We start from the raw sequence: 18,913 nt of genomic DNA on the forward strand, positions 1-18,913 counted from the left end.
GGTTAAATTTTATTGGTGGCTCTAGTTGTGGATAAAACACGGAAAGCAGATAGCAGACGACTTGGTTTATTTTCTGAGTTTCTATGAGGAAAATAAATCAAGTTTGAGTGGTGTTTCATTTCCGAGTTTCTATGAGGAAAATAAGTCAAGTTTGAGTGGTGTTTGGTTAAGGAAACAAATAGTAAATTTGTTCCTAGTCTAAATGTGTGATTGATGTAAGGACCTTCGGTCTTGGTTCCCCAACCACTTCGTGGATTGATGTTAGGAACAAATTTTAGTGTTGGTTAATTTCCTGTGATTAGTGTTAGGAAATAAAACAAAAATTTTGGTGAGTTGTATATTATTTTTTTCTAGAAATAAAACACTTCATATTTTAATGTTAGACTTAGAGTGAATATGTAGTAGTGGATAAAACAAGGAAACCAGCAAGCAGTAAAATTTGTTCCTGCTCGACATGCGCGATTAGCGTTTGGAGAAAGGGACAAATTTTACTGGTGGCTGGTTTCCTTGTGATAGTGTTAGGAAATAAAACAAAATTTTAGTGGTGTTTCATTTCCTTGTTTTTTCCACTACTTTTTAAACAGAAATTTGTAGTTCTCTCCGTTTTGTAGAAATCAATTTTTTCAAGTTGATCAAGATATCGCTCAAATAAAACAAAACTTTACGTGATATTTCTCTATTGTTATATTATTGTCAGACCAGAAGAATTTTAATTCAGCTTAGCTGGCAGAAAAATTGGGTTTTCAGACAATAACATTCGAGATATTGCAATTCACTTTTTTTGAAAAAGTTGTTATTTCAATCGATCGAATGTGTTGTTCGAAATCTTTGAAACGCACACCAAATGCTCAAATTTAAAATTGCTTTATGCAACAGCAAACTTCTTTGACTTGGCTTGTCTAATAAAATGTTACTTTCCTATTTATTAATTTCCGATTTTTCGCAATTCTTTATTATTTTGTGGAAGTCAATTTTTTTTAGCAGATCAGCATATTGATCCAATAAAACGAAGTTTGTTATTGTTAAAGTATAATGTTTCGCACCAAAAGTGAATGATGAAATAACGTTTTTTTCTTTATCTTGGCTTGTAAAAAAACTGGTTTTTTTAGTTTGTTGAATTCCAAGTTTTCCTCTTTCTTTTTTGGTAGATAACTTTTCTAGTAGTTCAATATGTTTTTATTCAATTGAAACAAAGTTTGACGTGATGTTTACCTATAACAATATTGTGTGCAGCCGGAAAATTGTTGATACTGCCTGCCTAGCCTAAATGTTGATTTTTCAGACGATAATTTTCAAGATACTGCAATTCTCTTTTTAAAAAATATTTTTATTGCAATTGGACCAATGAAATGTTCAAAACTTTAGCAATTGATATCAAACGCTCCAAATTGAAAGTTAATTATGTAACGGTAGCACATTCTGATCTGGCTTGTTAGAAAAAAAATACTTTTTCATATGTTCGTTTATGAAATTTTGCAATTCTCTACTTTGGCAGTCTGCTTTTTCAACTGGATCAAGGTATTGAACAAATGAGACGAAATAATACTGCTGCTCCCCTATAAAAACAATGTGGAGAAACCGGAAATTTTTCAATTGGCTGTCTTAGGAAAAACAATGATTTTTCACAAGATATTTTTCGAGAAACTGCAATTTTTCAACTTTGAAAAATGGTTATTTTGTCAATCGGACCGATGTGTTGTTTAAATTATTAGAAAGTCATATCAAAATTCTGTCGACTAAAAGAGAATTACGAAGAAACAAAATTTTTGATTCAGCTTGCCTAGCAAAAACGTTGGTCCTTAAGAAGATAACTATCGAGGTAATGCAATTTTTCTTTTTTTAAACGTGTTTTTTTCCTTCGCATCAATGAGTTGTAAAAGGGTTTGTAACCTATACCAAAAGTTTCCTCACTAAAACTGAATTGTGAACAAACAAAAATTTTTGATATGTCTTTGCTAGAATAAAACTGGTTTTTGTGTTTGTTAGTTTGCAAGATTTTTCGGTTATCTATTTCTACAACATCACTTTTTCTACCGGATCAATATATTCTTCAAATGAAACAAAGTTTGACGTGAGTTGTTCAAATCATTTAAAACCCATGTCGTAGTTTTCCCCCATTTAATTATGAAAATTATTTATGAAATAACTTTTTTTTGCTTTAGCTTGACTAGTAAAAAGTTGTTGTTTAATAAATTGATTTGCGGGACTTTTTGGAAATAAGATTAATCAAGCGGACCAAGATTTTTTTTAAATGAAACGAAAAGTGCAGTGCTGTTTCTCTATTCTAATTATGGAATCTAAAAGTTTTTGATTCAGCTGGAATAAAAAATGTTGGCATTTCAGAAGATACCTTTCGAGTTTATGCAGTTCTCTTTTTTTCGAAAATATTTACTTTTTCAATCGAACCAATGAGTTGTTCAGTCAACTGAATTTCACGCCAATTGTTCCCAATTAAAAACTAATTATGTAGCAGCAAGATTTTCAGATCTATCTCGGTAGGTAAAACGTTGCTTTTTCATGTAATTTAATAGATTTCGCGGTTCCATTTTTTGTGACCTTGAGTTTTTTCACGCGGATCCATATAATTTTCAATTAAAACAAAACCATACCTGATGTTTAATTAATAAAAGTGTGATATTGAACCCGAAAACTTTGGATTAATCTTGCCTTGAATTTGTTTTTCAGAAGACAGTTTCGTAAATATTACAATTCCTTTTTTGTAAAACGGTATTTTTTTCAATCGTCTGAAAATCATTATTCGAATCATTTGAATTTCACAACAAAAGTTTTTCCCACTACAATTATTTTTCAAAATTACATTTTTTGTGCTCTAGCTTAACTACTAAAGTGTTGCTTGTCATATGTTAGTTTACGAGACTTCGTCCTTTCATTTTTTTTGAAATCAGCTTTTTCAAGCCATTGAAGATTTCGCTCAAAAGAACTTGAAGTGCTGTTTCTCCACTAAGGGTAGGTTATTCAGAAGATAGGTTTCGAGATGATAAAATTTTTATTTTTGAAAGGCATTTTCAATCGGATTGATTTTTTCAGTCGGACTAATGAGTGGTTCAAATCATTTAAACTCATTCCAAAAATGTCTCCACTTAAATGAATTACATAAAAAATTTTGTTTTATCTAGCTCGACTAGCGAGATTTCGCAATTCTGTATGTTTGCAATTTAACTTTTTTCAGGCGCATCAATATTTTGTTCAAATGAAACGGAGTTTGGCGTTCTGTTCGCCTATTGAATTATGTTGTTTTTTTAGCAATTTTTTTTAGCTTGACTAGCAAAAGAATTGCTTTATCAGTGGGTAGTTTTCAAGATATCGCAATTCTCTATTACTGAAAACTATTTTTTTATATTTTACCAATCCGTAGTTCGAATCATTTGAGACTCAAACCAAAAATTTTCCCACTGTAAATAAATTACTAATTTACGATATTGTTGCCCTTGCTTGACTACTAAAGTGTTGCTTGTCATGTGTTAGTGTTCGAGAATCCGCCATTCTTTTTTTTGCGACTCAGTTTTCACAAGCCATTGAAAGTTATGTTTAAATGAAACGAAAATTGAAGTCATGTTTCTCTATTAAAAGTATGTTGTTCTTGCCTACCAAAGAAGTTGATTTTTAAGAAGATAGGATTCGAGTTTTTGCAATTATTTTGTTTGAAGAGCGGAGCGTATTGTGGTTTCAATCTGATTGAAATTTTTTAGTCTGGCTAATGAGTTGTTCAAACCATTTGAAACCGTTACCAAAAAATTTCCCCACTAACATTGAGTTAAGAATTGACAAAATTTGTTGATCTAGCTCGGCTAGCAAAAGAATTGCTTTCTTTGCATGTTAGTTTCCAAAGTTTGGCAATTTGCTGTTTTTGCAAGCTAATTTTTTCGAGCGGATCAATATGTGTTCAAAAGAAACGAAGTTTCATGTGCTGTTTGCCTACCAAGTATGTTGTGAAACCCGAAATTTTTAAATTTAGCTAGCCTAGTAAAATAGTTATCTCTTATCAATATTTTGTGAGAAAATTTTGTGTGTTTTGTTTACACTTTACGTAAAAATCACCACTCTTTTTGCAAACATCAAGAAAGTTGGCAATTATTGAAGGAGCTTAATGATGAACTGTTGAAAACTATATAGACATGTATTGAAACTTGGGTTCTTTCCCATTTTAGCCTCTCCCCAATGAAATTATAGCCCCCCATTATGGTATAATTACCATGATTGCGGTGGCTAAAGGTTATCTGACCATTAAACTGGGGAGGGGGGCTATAATGAGAAAGACCCGAAATTTGTTTGGTTCAAAGAAAAGTGAAGCGTTTTCAGTTAATCAAGCCTAAACTCACGATAATTTTGATGAATCTCCTTAAATCCAATTCAACTATGCGTTTTGTGTTGCTTTGATGCTCAGATTTAGAGACCGGGACCCAGGTTTAGGTCCAGACCCAAATTCTACTCTGATCAGACCCACTGAAGCGCATACCCGTGTGTTACCAGACTGCAATTACAGTGTCTGGACGGAGGTTTGAGCGCACTAAAGTCACTTTTGTCTGGAAGAGTCTGATCATAGGCAGTTTCGATCGCAATTGGATCTGATCATAAACTCATTCGAGCGCACTTGGGTCTGATAAGATTTTTTACAATTCTTTTTAAAGAGAAGTAGATGATAACTCTGTCGCGATCCAAGAAAAGATATCTGTTCTGACCAGAGACTCATTTCGAGTCCCTTACCTTTGATCAGAACAATCATGAAAAAAGAGTCCAACCGCTATCAAGAAGTCGTTCCCTTTACAATAAAAATAGCAACTGCAGATCCAGAAGTTTCTTATATTTAGCTGAATGAGTTCATCTATGAAGGTTTTACAGGTTTCTTTTTTAATAAATTTCTGACGAAACCTTCCTTTCAAAAAATACTTTAAACAATGAATTTACTTGACCGCATTTTCTGCTGGAGACATCAGTTTTTATGAAATACATGTATTATACCAATACCTAAAATCTCGTCCTTGTTTAACGCTAGTCTCTGAGCAGAGGTCACTTGGGTCTGAAAAGTTTGATCATTGTCTGATTATGGTCTGGGTTATGATCTGAAATTGAGTCTGGACCATGTTCTGGAGATGGTCTGCTCAAAACTCCTTGGGTCTGGAAAGTCTGATTCGAGATTCTTTTAGTCTGGAAAGTCTGATCAGAGACTCCCTTAGTCTGGAAAGTCTGATCATAGATAATATTGCTCTGGAAAATCTGATCATGGGTAATTTTGTTCTGGAAACCCTAATCAGAGGTAATTTTGGTTTGAAAAGTCTGATCAGAGGAAAATTTTGGTCTGGACCTCAAAATGGGGAAGTACAACTCCAAATTAATGAGTTTTTGGCTATTTACAAAACATAGACGGATTTCATAATCAATAGGTTTTTCTAGTTAATAACAATTATTCAAATTTTTTTCAAAAGCGTTAGTCTTCATGGTGATTTTGTACCTCTATAAAAAGATATCTTTAATTTTTTTGAGCTAATACTAGTTGAGTTTTTGGCTAATTACAAAACATAGACGGATTACGTATAGAGAATCAATGGGTTTTTCTAGTTAATAACAATTATTCAAACTTCTTTCAAACGGGTTAGTCTTCATGCTGATTTTTTACCTTTATAAAATGGTATCTTTGAATATTTCTTTGAATAAAAAGATATCTTTTGACAAACAAGAATTGATTTTTTTCTGTGATTTATCTATTCCTACATTTTTGGATGCTTAATAATAGTTGGTCGTATTTCAAAAAGTAAAATACAACCCATTTTTTAATTCAATTACCACAGCAGCCATTCAATATCACATGTTAGCAATATTTAATTGGTGTCCCGCTTTTTCACCCCTATTCATTTAACCCCCTATCATTTAACCCCGATTTATTCACCCCTGTATCATTTAACCCCTCTATCTTTTAACCCCTCTATCATTTCACCCCGATTTTAATCTTTCTATAAAATAAGGATAATTAAATTAGCAATATAATCATTTGGCCATGCCTCGCGGGCCATGGCCATGCCTCAGCGGCCCGTAGGACTTGATATGAAACTATCACAACCGAACGTGGGATTAATTTATCCACTTAATTATGACAAAACATGCCTTTAATGTCGACTGCCAAGTGGCGGGATGAAATGATAGAGGGGTTAAATGACAGAGGAGTTAAATGATAGAGGGGTGAATAAATCGGGGTTAAATGATAGGGGGTTAAATGAATAGGGGTGAAAAGAAGTAGAACCATTTAATTGAACTAAAATTAAGGATTTTAAGTGCTTAAGCACTTAGTGAACCATGGAGCTTTGTAATACATTGAGGAATGTAATTACCCAGATTGTGATATTTAACAATACAAATTAAAGAAATTTTTTTACACAGATTTGGAATTCATGCAACGGATTGAGTAATCGGAACTTGTAGATCGTATAGCAAATGTGAAAGATTCATTCGGCAGAATTCAGGGTCCATAGGATGTAGCCTGAATTCCGGAAACGAGCTTAACGGAAATCAAGAAGGGCAGGATTAGCTAAACCTGAGTTTTTTGATGGCGTCTCTCACTTGAAGATGCAGCTCACACAATGAGCATCAGTGAAGAGCAAAGGGCAGAAACACTCAAGAGATTGAACAAGACTATTAGTTGAATAGATCATCTAACGGGAACAGTTTCAGCCAACAGAATGAAGATGAGGAGGAAATGTTGCATAATCTATAACAAAAACTGAAAAAAACGATATATCTGAAGAAATGTTTAGAAAATTTAATTTAGTTTTTTTAACTTCAAACCAATTTGCAAAACTTCTGTTCAGTTTGTTTGTATTTCAGTTACTTAAAGTCAGCTTCGAGATAATTTTGCGGCAAGAAGGACAATGGTTGCCGATCATCGATGTGAAAAATTTTTGAGGTGAGAAGTACGTTTACTCCTTGGCAATTTCATAAATCGAAACTTGTGTTTAAAAAATTTTACAAGGAATTATAAAAGAACTCTACCAAGGCTTTAAAATTGTGATGTTCTGAATCAAGAAGTGTGTTTGGATCAATTTCCTTGCAGTCAGTTTCAGCAATTTGCTCAAACAACTCTTCGTCTTATAGTTCAAGATCTAACTTTATATATATATATATATATATATATATATATATATATATATATATATATATATATATATATATGTAAATTGATGCAAACAGTTGAGCGTCAAGAAATCATAAAAATGTCCATGTCTGAAATCGAAAAAAAAAATTAAATCAGTTTTTATGGGTGTCCATAAACCATCGGAAAATCCTGGATCCAACAAACCTCAAACGAAAAAACAACAAACCTTAAAAACCACTCACTATGACAAATTGATGTTCTAACAAACTGATTGAAACTACAATTTTGTTTCCACCTACTATAAATAAGAGCTTTCTGAGTAAATCACCTTTATCCCTGAAATGGGGATCAACCATTCATTTTTGTTTACTTGGATACGAAATCTAGTGGTGCGCTACTAAACTGATACAACTATTTACTTGTGACAAAATTTATTGTTTTGCTTATACTTTAGGTAAAGAGCTCCACTTTTTTGTAAGTCCAAGAAAATCGATGGTTATTGCTAGAGCTAGCCTTATTTGATGAAAACAATTCCATTTAATTTTAAGTAGTTTTTCTTGTAAGTGGCTGATGGAGACATCTTAATAAAAATTAGACTTTTTATGCTTTTGTGTTGCTTGCGTGCACAAATTTTGATGCTCTGAGATATAGCACCTAATAAATAAATATGATCAATGCAAAGTTTTTTGGACTTTGTTTTATTGTTACACACGAAGCCATACTTTTGTTTACAATTGAAAGAAACATTGACGAAAATCTTATAAGCAATTAGGTTTTTCTTTTTTTCCAAAAAAATTAGTTGTCTTGGAGATTTGTTGCCGCTAGATAAAGATACTTTTAAGCTCTTTTACGAACAGAAAGGGACGTTTTTCAGTAATTTATGTTTTAAAATTTTGGTTTTCAAATAAAGGTTAGCTCTTTTGGAAAAACTCAGACACTTTCCAGTTTGTAATTGAAGTTTAACAACCATTCATTTCTAATGTTACTGATAACTAATTCGACTACAGTTAAATAATTTAATTTCATAGTTTGTTAATAAACTATGAAACATTGAGGATATATTGAAAAAAAACAATTACCTAGATTGCGATAAATAATAATACAAATTATACTCATTTATTGCAAACATTTGAAATTCATGTAACGGACTGAATAATCGGATTTCGTTTTGGATCGTTTTACAACTCCACAAAGCTTTGAAATTTTGTTTTTCCGGATAACAAAGGTGTAACCTGAATTCGGCAAAAGGCGTAGCAAGATTCCACAATTTCAGGATAAGCCAAAGATATATCAGTCCAGCCTAAGTGGTGTAGTGTTCACAAAAATAAAAGGGAGCACACCACCAAAAAATGAAAACAAAAAATTAAGATCTGTTCTGATTTGCCCTCTAGTTTTGTCTGTTCCCGGCTATGATTGTTGTATGGTTACCTAACAGGTTATTTTGTAATAAACTGAGCGTAAAAGATATATGCCCACTGAGCGGGAAGGGGAATATGAAAGATCCGAAAGTTTTTCTTGACGCTTTAGTTGATTAGGGTTCTGCTGTTTTCAAAGTCTGTCACAAGTTCATTGGCGCCTCCTGGAAGTTATTTTCATAGCTCACACTTCACATCGGTTAGGAAACGGAATTAATATCTGTCAACGGAAGGCTTTTCTGAAAGCACATTTTTATCAAAACTTTTGGTGGTTATTTTACTCCTCACAGAGAAACCGGCTGAGAACTGACTTTTTAGGTATTTTCCACCACCATAAATTATTTTATTTTTTTAATTGACCCGTATGCATACCAAAAAAAGAATAGGAGTAAAACGATAGCAGCAAAAGAAAGATGAGAGCGAAATAAAATTTGACCACTGCTTAATAACATATACGAAAATCATATCATACCACTGACCATTGCTGCTGAAGCTTTGCAAAACAATATTGAAACAAGAAAACCGAAATTTTCATATTTCTTGACTTGTCTAAAACAGAAATCAAAAAAGTACAATTACATTCAAAATTACAAATTTTTTGAAGGAGTTTGTTTTTCTTTGTTTTTCTGAAACTAATACTTAATTGGCCCCCTACTGTAGAAAATATCAGGGTTAGCACACAAAAATAGATTTTCGCTGTTTCCAAAGACAAAAAGTTGTAAACCAACATATAAAGAAGATCATCATTTTCGATTCTGCTAAAATGTCAACATTTTACTTAAATTGGTGTCAATGTCTTTGGGTATTGGGTCTTGTTCAAGTTTGAAAAGTTTAAGCAAACAATAGATGTGCATAATTCAGGAGAGGAAAATGAAAACGTAATCTCTTTGCCTTCGTTGACCAATTCTATTTCTGTCCTCAAACATATGAGAAAAACTGCATTTATAAATGTTAACATATTCATCTAATGGATGCGACAACCCCGATTTGGCAATTTTCCCGATCAATTTTCCGGGCTTATCGAGATGTATTTTGGGTCTATCACATTATTGCCCCCAAGCTTAGTGGTCATGTGAAGCCCTTCTTCGTGATAAACACCCCTGGTTAAGCAAGAATTCAAAACTTGCAAGAATCTTGCAAGTTTTTGAATTCATTTGGAAGGGTGTTTCATTTTTTCGCCAAAAATAGCATTTCTGTTTCGAAAGTTACATGGATTTGAACAAATTAACCAAACCTTACTTCTAGTGCCAATTAAGGAGCAAAAAATAATTCCGAATTACTATTGTGAATCAATTCACAAAATTCATTTACATTGTGTTTTCCCACTAAAAATTTTTGACAAGATTGGCGTTGCACGTTTTGGCCATAGAAGTTCCTCAAGCTGAAGTAATTTATGTTTTTTTAATTATTATTTCGAAAAAAAATATATAGCATCATCTTCCAAGTGAATTCATAATATTGCAAGATTCTTGCAAGTTTTCAATTCCAGCATTACTAGGGACACTATAAAGTGGGCAATAATTTCGTGTGGGGCGTTATAATGGGAAACACTATTTCTTGATCTGTTATCAACGCTGAAGTTACTACAATTACATCTAGGAGCGCTATAACAGATGGCTAAGAAGATGAGGTTGGCTTATGATATTAGAGAACCCGGGGTAAGATTTCATCGGTCACTAAAACTTCGAGGCAGAAAGCTTAGTTTGAAAGTTTGAGCACTACGGGACACTAAGGCAAGGAAAAATTCGACCTTCGCTTCATTAATCAAGACGCTATAAAAATTGGCTGCTTCGTTGTTTGAGAGGGAGAAGTTTGGTTTATTTCAATTCCTGTAAATTTTTAAGAAAACTTTTCTTTCATTAACCTGCAAAAATGTACTCTTTATTTTATTTTCGGATCTTTTCCCTTTGTGCCCCCAGCTTAGTGGGTGCATATTATTTGAGCCCCACCCCCCCCCCCCCGACGCACGTGCCATATTTTTACATAATGAATTACTATGAAATGGCACGTGCTCCGTAACTGGGGGGCGCATAACGTACTGGGGGGCACTAACTGAAAAGATCCTTATTCTCAAATAAAGTTCAAAACTGTGTACTCTTTGGTTCTCTAAATACGTTAGATCAAAACTCCCCCCTCCCCCCCACCTGGGGCCTCTTACCCAGCGTTTGGGCTCCAGCGCTCTCGTGTTAGGGGACTAAGTCCCTCGGGTGACTATGATTTCGTTCTAACATATAAAAAAATCTCGCAAGCTAACTTTCAGTCTTGTTTTATCTTCCAGGGCCAAGGCCTTTACCAATATTTCACCATTAATAATCGAGAACAAGGATATGAAGCCAATTCGATCCTTAATTAGCAAGTGCTGATGCAAGTGCTACTAATGCAAGTGCTGGTTGTGCTGCAATATTTAAAACATTCAAAAATAACCCAATTCTAACCCGGGCCGAGATTTCATCTCCATTTCAACGCTAATTAGCGGGGTTGAGGGCGTAATCCGTTTTTCACGTCTTTTTTTATCGGGGAAAAGATTGTAAGAATAAAATTTTAAAAAAATACAAAGAATTTACACACTTTTCTCCACTCTTTTTACAGTCTTTGCAGAAAGAGAGTAATTTATGATAACTGATAAAAAACTGCACTCTTGTTTCTACCGTTGTGACTTGTCTCGTTTATTTTTACACACTTATACCCTTGCTGTTCCTTAAGAGTGTACACAAGGATGGAATCAAACGACAGTACGGTTATATTCCCAGAAAAGATAGACCAAATGTATTTGGAGTTTTGAAGACGTCTGAAAAAGAAAAACTTTGGTTTTGAGTTTGAGTTGATTTGAACAAATCTTCGACCAGATGATAGTTTTTTTTCAAATATGTTTATCTGATTAATTTATTCCGAATCAACGAGAGAATTTTTTTAAACAAGCTAGTCCAAGAAAACTCGAGTCTCTGAAATCTCTCACAGAGACAAACTTTGGGTTTGAGAACTCTTTCAGAGTGGAACTCCTACATAAAGTTTTTCTTGGTTTGAACCGATTCTTGATCTGATCGAAAAAAGCTATGTATGAACACATAATTCTGATTTATGAATATTTTAACCAACAAAAATTACATTGTTTAGTGTTTTAGAATCTGCTTGCCATGCGACACTCTAAAATTTTATTTGATTTGAACAACTCCCTAACTTTTTGAACAAAGGTATATTTTCCCTTGTTTTGTTTTTTAAGCACATGTTCACTAAACATTATAGCAAAGCTCAACAGAAGTAACGTCAATACTAAGAATTTCTATGTTCTATTGACGCAACTTCCATTTAGAGAACCTTTAAAACGTTGTTTTCGCAATGGAAATGCATTAATCTTTTCCAAAATAAAATTGGGCCACTAGAGGGTAGGAGGTTTACTTCGCAATTTTGAGAAAAAACACAAATTCTTAATTCAAAAATCTAATCACTTGAAAAAGCAAACACTTGAATGCTGACAGAAAATGCTTTTTGTTTATGTTAGTGTTGATCTCAATGAGCCAACTTCTGCATAAAGATAGGTTCTTTAAAAATGGTAGCTTTACACGTGCGTAATAAAAACTCTGTTGCATTGTTTTCAATTGTACATTAGCTCCAAGATAAAGTGATTTTGTTGACAGGACAGCCTTTAGAGTTTATAGAGATACTTGGTCAATCCGGTAGATAACTTTGTTGAATGAAATTGTCTGTTTGAGTCCATTTCTGCACATTGTTGCCTGTTTGTTTAACTGACAGGCATTTCACAGACCGATGTCAGTTGTATAGAGCAGTTATAGTCATACACATATGGATGAGTATTTCCCCGAAACCCGTCCATTACACCAATGACACAGAACTCGTTCCCTGTTGTGGATAGCATTGATACATCCATAGGTGCGTACTTGTATGCAGAACTGATGCTGCCTCAATACGCTTTCTTCAGTGTGTAGTTTGTTCCTTTTAGTTTCATCCTTATACTAGCATATCCCACATTATGATGGAGCCCTGCAAACAAAACTTTCTCATAACATTTCTCCTTAACACAACAAACAGAACCTAATACACATCTTGCCTAGACATGCAACATCTTAATTTCCTCATCAAATTTCGAGATGTCAGTTTCTCGTGATCATTCTTTACATGTCTTAGTAAAAACAACAAAAAAGACTAAATATCCTCAAATGCACTCTAATTGTTTGCCAGTTCTTGCTCTGACGCGCATCTTTTCTTATTGTGCCCAAAAAGAAAGGATCTTTTTTTGTTTTAAGACTTTTATTGCCGAGAATCTCAGAATTGTATCAAGATAGTTTAAGGATCGTATCCTTAATGCTAGAGTAAATTGGTGTTTTCCCATTTTTCCATTGTAGACCCCCAAAAACATAGCCCACATTATGGTTGTTACGTTATAGTTATACGGACGCCTGGGAAGAACGTATTCAAACATGTTCCGACCCCGTTGCAATGTTTTAATACCTCACTTATGAATAATATTCCGTTACAAATGTACAAAAAGGGGGGTGAATAATTGATATTCCCACTAAGATTAGATCCGTGGATCCCAACTTCTTTGGATTTTGAAATGCTTTTCTATCCTTTCTACCTCATCAGGTGACTTCGGGTGAAACAGTGTTCCATTCGGCCTGAAACATTGAAGTATTGGGTCTTACCCACAACAGCCCCTCATTGTACCCAATAAAGCTATTCTGATTTATGAACATTTTAACAAACGAAAAATACATTGTTTAATGTTTAAGAATCTGCTTGTCATGCGAAACTCTAAGAGTTTATTTGATTTGAACAACTCCCTAACTTTTTGAGAAAAGGTATATTTTCCCTTGTTTTGTTTTTTAAACACATGTTCACTAAACATTATAGCAAAGCTCAACAGAAGTAACGCCAATACTAAGAATTTCTATGTTCTATTGACGCAACTTCATTTTAGAGAACCTTTAAAACGTTGTTTTCGGAATGGAAATGCATTAATTTTTTCCAAAATAAAGTTGGGCCACTAGAGGGGAGGAGGTTTACTTCGCAATTTTGAAAAAAAAAACACAAATTCTTAATTCAAAAATCTAATCACTTGAAAAAAGCAAACACTTGAAGGCTGACAGAAAATGTTTTTTTTATGTTAGTGCTGATCTCATTGAGCCAACTCCTGCATAAAGATAGGTTCTCTAAAAATGGTAGCTTTACAAGTGTGTAATAAAAACTCTATTGCATGGCTTTCAATTGTACATTAGCTCCAATATAAAGTGATTTTGTTGACAGGACTGCCTTTAGAGTTTATAGAGATACTTGGTCAATCCGGTAGATAACTTTGTTTAATGACATTGTCTGTTTGAGTCCATTTCTGCACATTGTTGCCTGTTTGTTTAACTGACAGGCATTTCACAGACCGATGTCACTAGTTTAGAGCAGTTATAGTCATACACATATGGATGAGTATCTCCCTTTAGACCTTCCGCGAAACCAACGACACAGAACTCGTTCCCTGTTGTGGTTAGCATTGATACATCCATAGGTGCGTACTTGTATGCAGAACTGATGCTGCCTCAATACGCTTTCTTCAGTGTGTAGTTTGTTCCTTTTAGTTTTATCCTTATACTAGCATATCCCACATTATGATGGAGCCCTGCAAACAAAACTTTCTCATAACATTTCTCCTTAACACAACAAACAGAACCTAATACACATCTTGCCTAGACATGCAATATCTTAATTTCCTCATCAAATTTCGAGATGTCAGTTTCTCGTGATCATTCTTTACATGTCTTAGTAAAAACAACAAAAAAGACTAAATATCCTCAAATGCACTCTAATTGTTTGCCAGTTCTTGCTCTGACGCGCATCTTTTCTTATTGTGCCCAAAAAGAAAGGATCTTTTTTTGTTTTAAGACTTTTATTGCCGAGAATCTCAGAATTGTATCAAGATAGTTTAAGGATCGTATCCTTAATGCTAGAGTAAATTGGTGTTTTCCCATTTTTCCATTGTAGACCCCCAAAAACATAGCCCACATTATGGTTGTTACGTTATAGTTATACGGACGCCTGGAAAGAACGTATTCAAACATGTTCCGACCCCGTTGCAATGTTTTAATACCTCACTTATGAATAATATTCCGTTACAAATGTACAAAAAGGGGGTGAATAATTGATATTCCCACTAAGATTAGATCCGTGGATCCCAACTTTTTTGGAGTTTGAAATGCTTTTCTATCCTTTCTACCTCATCAGGTGACTTCGGGTGAAACAGTGTTCCATTCGGCCTGAAACATTGAAGTATTGGGTCTTACCCACAACAGCCCCTCATTGTACCCAATAAAGCTATTCTGATTTATGAACATTTTAACCAACAAAAATTACATTGTTTAATGTTTAAGAATCTGCTTGTCATGCGAAACTCTAAGAGTTTATTTGATTTGAACAACTCCCTAACTTTTTGAGCAAAGGTATATTTTCCCTTGTTTTGTTTTTTAAACACATGTTCACTAAACATTATAGCGAAGCTCAACAGAAGTAACGCCAATACTAAGAATTTCTATGTTCTATTGACGCAACTTCATTTTAGAGAACCTTTAAAACGTTGTTTTCGGAATGGAAATGCATTAATCTTTTCCAAAATAAAGTTGGGCCACTAGAGGGGAGGAGGTTTACTTCGCAATTTTGAAAAAAAAACACAAATTCTTAATTCAAAAATCTAATCACTTGAAAAAAGCAAACACTTGAAGGCTGACAGAAAATGTTTTTTTTATGTTAGTGCTGATCTCATTGAGCCAACTCCTGCATAAAGATAGGTTCTCTAAAAATGGTAGCTTTACAAGTGTGTAATAAAAACTTTATTGCATGGCTTTCAATTGTACATTAGCTCCAATATAAAGTGATTTTGTTGACAGGACTGCCTTTAGAGTTTATAGAGATACTTGGTCAATCCGGTAGATAACTTTGTTTAATGACATTGTCTGTTTGAGTCCATTTCTGCACATTGTTGCCTGTTTGTTTAACTGACAGGCATTTCACAGACCGATGTCACTAGTTTAGAGCACTTATAGTCATACACATATGGATGAGTATCTCCCTTTAGACCTTCCGCGAAACCAACGACACAGAACTCGTTCCCTGTTGTGGTTAGCATTGATACATCCATAGGTTCGTACTTGTATGCAGAACTAATGCTACCCCAATACGCTTTCTTCAGTGTGTAGTTTGTTCCTTTTAGTCTCATCCTTATACTAGCATATCCCACATTATAATGGAGCCCTGCAAACAGAACTTCCTCATAACATTTCTCCTTAACACAACAAACAGAACCTAATACACATCTTGCCTAGACATGCAACATCTTAAGTTCCTCATCAAGTTTCGGGATATCAAGTTCTCGTGATCATTCTTTACATGAAAAAGACTAAATATCCTCAAATACACACAAATTGTTTGTCAGTTCTTGTTCTGACTTGCATCTTTTCCTTTTGTGCCCAAACGAAAAAGATCCTGTTTGACTGTGACCTTTTCTTGCCAAGAATCTTAAGATTCCATCAAGATAGTTTGAGGATCGTTTCTTTGATGCTTAAATTGCGGTATTCCGATTTTCCCATTGTCGACCCACAAAAATATAGCCCACATTATGTTTCTACCTTTTCTTAGGCGGGCGCCGGGGAGGGGAAGTATTAAATTAGTTCCCGTCAACAAAACACCTATGTAAAGCAGATGCAGCAAAAATATTTAGGGTTTTTCCCTTTATAGCCCCCCCCAGCTTAGTGGTCAGATAACCTATAGCCCCCCCCCCCAAACAGGGTAATTATACCATAAAGGGGGGGCTATAATTTCAAGCTATAAGGGGAAAAACCCACTATTTAATATGCCCACTAAGCTGGCGGGCAGAAACAGAATAGTTCCGTGGACTCCTACCTTTTTGGAGTTTGAAATGCTTCTCTATCCTTTCTACCTCATCAAGTGAATTCGGGTGAAACAGTGTTCCATTCGGCCTGAAACATAGAAGGGGTCTTTCCCACAATAGCCCCTTCATTGTACCCCATCAAGGTATATTTATGGAAATTGTTGGGGTGCTGTATCTTCTTACCCCTCACAAATAGGGAGGGTATGGGGCAATAATTGATTAAATTTCAAAAACTGAGTGCTAGTTAAACCGTCACTTTTGCATCATTTTACTTCACTTGGACAAATTTTCCCATCACGTACATCAAATATGGAGAACTGTTTGTTGTACATTAGGTTACTTAACTACGCGTAATTCCAGTGGAACTTTGTAATTATCGAGACACCAGATTGCTTATTGTGACACATTATACTCAACAGAATGGTTAAAACCTGCAAAAAGTCGCCTTTCGCATTATATAGCTTTCCTCAGTTGAGTGGTCAATAACGTACAGCCCCCCCACCCCCCGTACTGGTAACATACGTTAATGGGGGGCTGACACTTCGTGGGGCTTCAATAATGCGAAAGAGCCAAGTTCCTTTTGGAACACTACTAACTTTCCCTCGCATTCCTTCAGTCCTTGAAAGAATGTTTGCTTTTGGGAAACAAACTCGAAGCATCGATCTGTTATTCCTGTCACAAGGCTGCTACTACCAGGACAAGTTGTGTACACTGCACCAAAAATTGCAGCAATGGCAAGCAGCGCCGATATATACATTGCACGTATCATAGTCAACAATGCTGATTTGAACATTCTCACGTATTCGATGTATTTAAATGAAAAATTTCCCGCAAATGAATCTACATTGAATCTTCAATGAACATTCGAAGAAATAATTTTGATTTTTTAAAAAAAACTTTGAATACATGCTTGCCAAGTACAATTTAGAGTGTCTTTCTTGGATTTAAATTAGTCAGTTATGGGGTCTTTCCCGCTATACCCCCCTCAACTTAGTGCTCAGTGGTATTATCCAAGGTTGAGGTACTCTTTCAAAACAAAATGACTCATGAAAATTCCTTGCCAGACCGAAATCACCTATGGTCAAGACCATAACTCATTCAAAATTCACCCCTAGTGATGAGCGGATTCAAATCTTGCAAGAATCTTGCAAGATGATTCAAAACTTGCAAGATCCTTGCAAGAATCTTGCAAGATATCAATCGAGGCCAAAAAATAAATCTGGGTACAAGTGATTTAGGAAACATCTTTGAAGCAAGTTTTTGTTTACTGAACAAGTTACGAAGCCTAATTCAATGAAAAAAAAAGCCAGGATGCAAAATCTTGCAAGAATCTTGCAAGAATCGTGCAGGATTTTGAATTCCGGAAAAAATATTTATGTGTTTTTGGTAGCTAAAACTAACTGAAAACCAAATATCATGACTTATATCAGAATTCTTGATCAGCAAAACTGAAAATAAATGACTTTTTTCGTCAACGCCTTTCGAATGTGAAATCTTGCAAGAATCTTGTAAGATTCTTGCAAGATTTTGAATTCACATACAACTTTCCGACAAATAAATAGAAATTACTCGAGGCAATCAAATCCGTCTTTTTAAAGTTCAATTTACCTAATAAAAAACAGAAATATTTCAATATTTCTCTTATCTTTCATTAAAACAAATTATTTTTAGAGAAACAGTTGGGACTTTTTGTTACTGATCCTGTCCGTAATTTAGCATGTTTTTGTTGTAGTAAAAAAATTCCAATTAATTTGAAGTCTAATTATCTTCCTAAGGAGATTTAAATTAACCCATGATTCCTTCAGTTGATAGCTATTAGTGTTAATGTCCTTGAAGTGTTTTCATTAAAAAAAATCGATGTATTTTTGAAAATTCATCTTTTGTTCTTCTTTCATTCGATTTATTGTTCAATCCTCATGTCAGAAAATCAACCTTGGTTTTCTGGTAAATCGAACATTAACTTCGTTTTTGATCTTATGCTAGGAAATGCTTCTTTTTGGGACAAAGAGAAAGCAACAGTGGGAGTTTTTTATTTCTGATATTTTGCAATGTACCGCAACAAACTAATTGTAAAAATGATATATTAGTTCGTTCAACCAATCTTAAAGTCATCTCATAGAAATAAAAAACTGTTTCAAAAATATGGGTTTTCAGTTCTATGGTGCTTTTAATAACTCTTGTTCCAAATCTTTTTTTGTCAAATCACACAAAAGACACCGTCCTCAAGGGCGAGGTGGGAATTTTCTCCCAGTTCACAATAGTGGTCTTGGGTGTTCATAACTACTAAGTGGACTTCAGAATTGTCCACGTTGCACCGTTTTTAGCCGTTCTGCTCAATTGTTTGAGAAGTTGGTGTCTCCCATTAGCCCAAAATTCGCGGGTACGCTTCATGTGTTTGACGATTTCTCCAAAACTACTGTACCAAATTGAACGGCCATTGTCTTTTTTGATGAACACTGAATGACCTTGTTTGCAGTGTTTAGTTGGTTTTCCAACTCGGCCTAA

The 18,913-nt window shown here is 34.4% G+C and overlaps 1 protein-coding gene across 1 annotated transcript; it reads right to left on the reverse strand.

Annotated features, from left to right (window-relative positions):
* Positions 1-15,335: 15,335 nt before the first annotated feature.
* Positions 15,336-17,208, reverse strand: LOC142345503 (uncharacterized). The gene is made up of 3 exons (XM_075397576.1): positions 17,005-17,208; positions 16,420-16,496; positions 15,336-15,771 (listed from the first exon to the last, which is right to left on the reverse strand). Exons 1-3 carry the CDS (start codon positions 17,199-17,201, stop codon positions 15,512-15,514), a joined length of 534 nt encoding a protein of 177 aa, XP_075253691.1. The 5' UTR covers positions 17,202-17,208; the 3' UTR covers positions 15,336-15,511.
* Positions 17,209-18,913: the final 1,705 nt, after the last annotated feature.

Source organism: Convolutriloba macropyga, chromosome 9 (assembly GCF_964194025.1).
Source record: "Convolutriloba macropyga chromosome 9, txConMacr16.3, whole genome shotgun sequence".
NCBI lineage: Eukaryota > Metazoa > Xenacoelomorpha > Acoela > Convolutidae > Convolutriloba > Convolutriloba macropyga.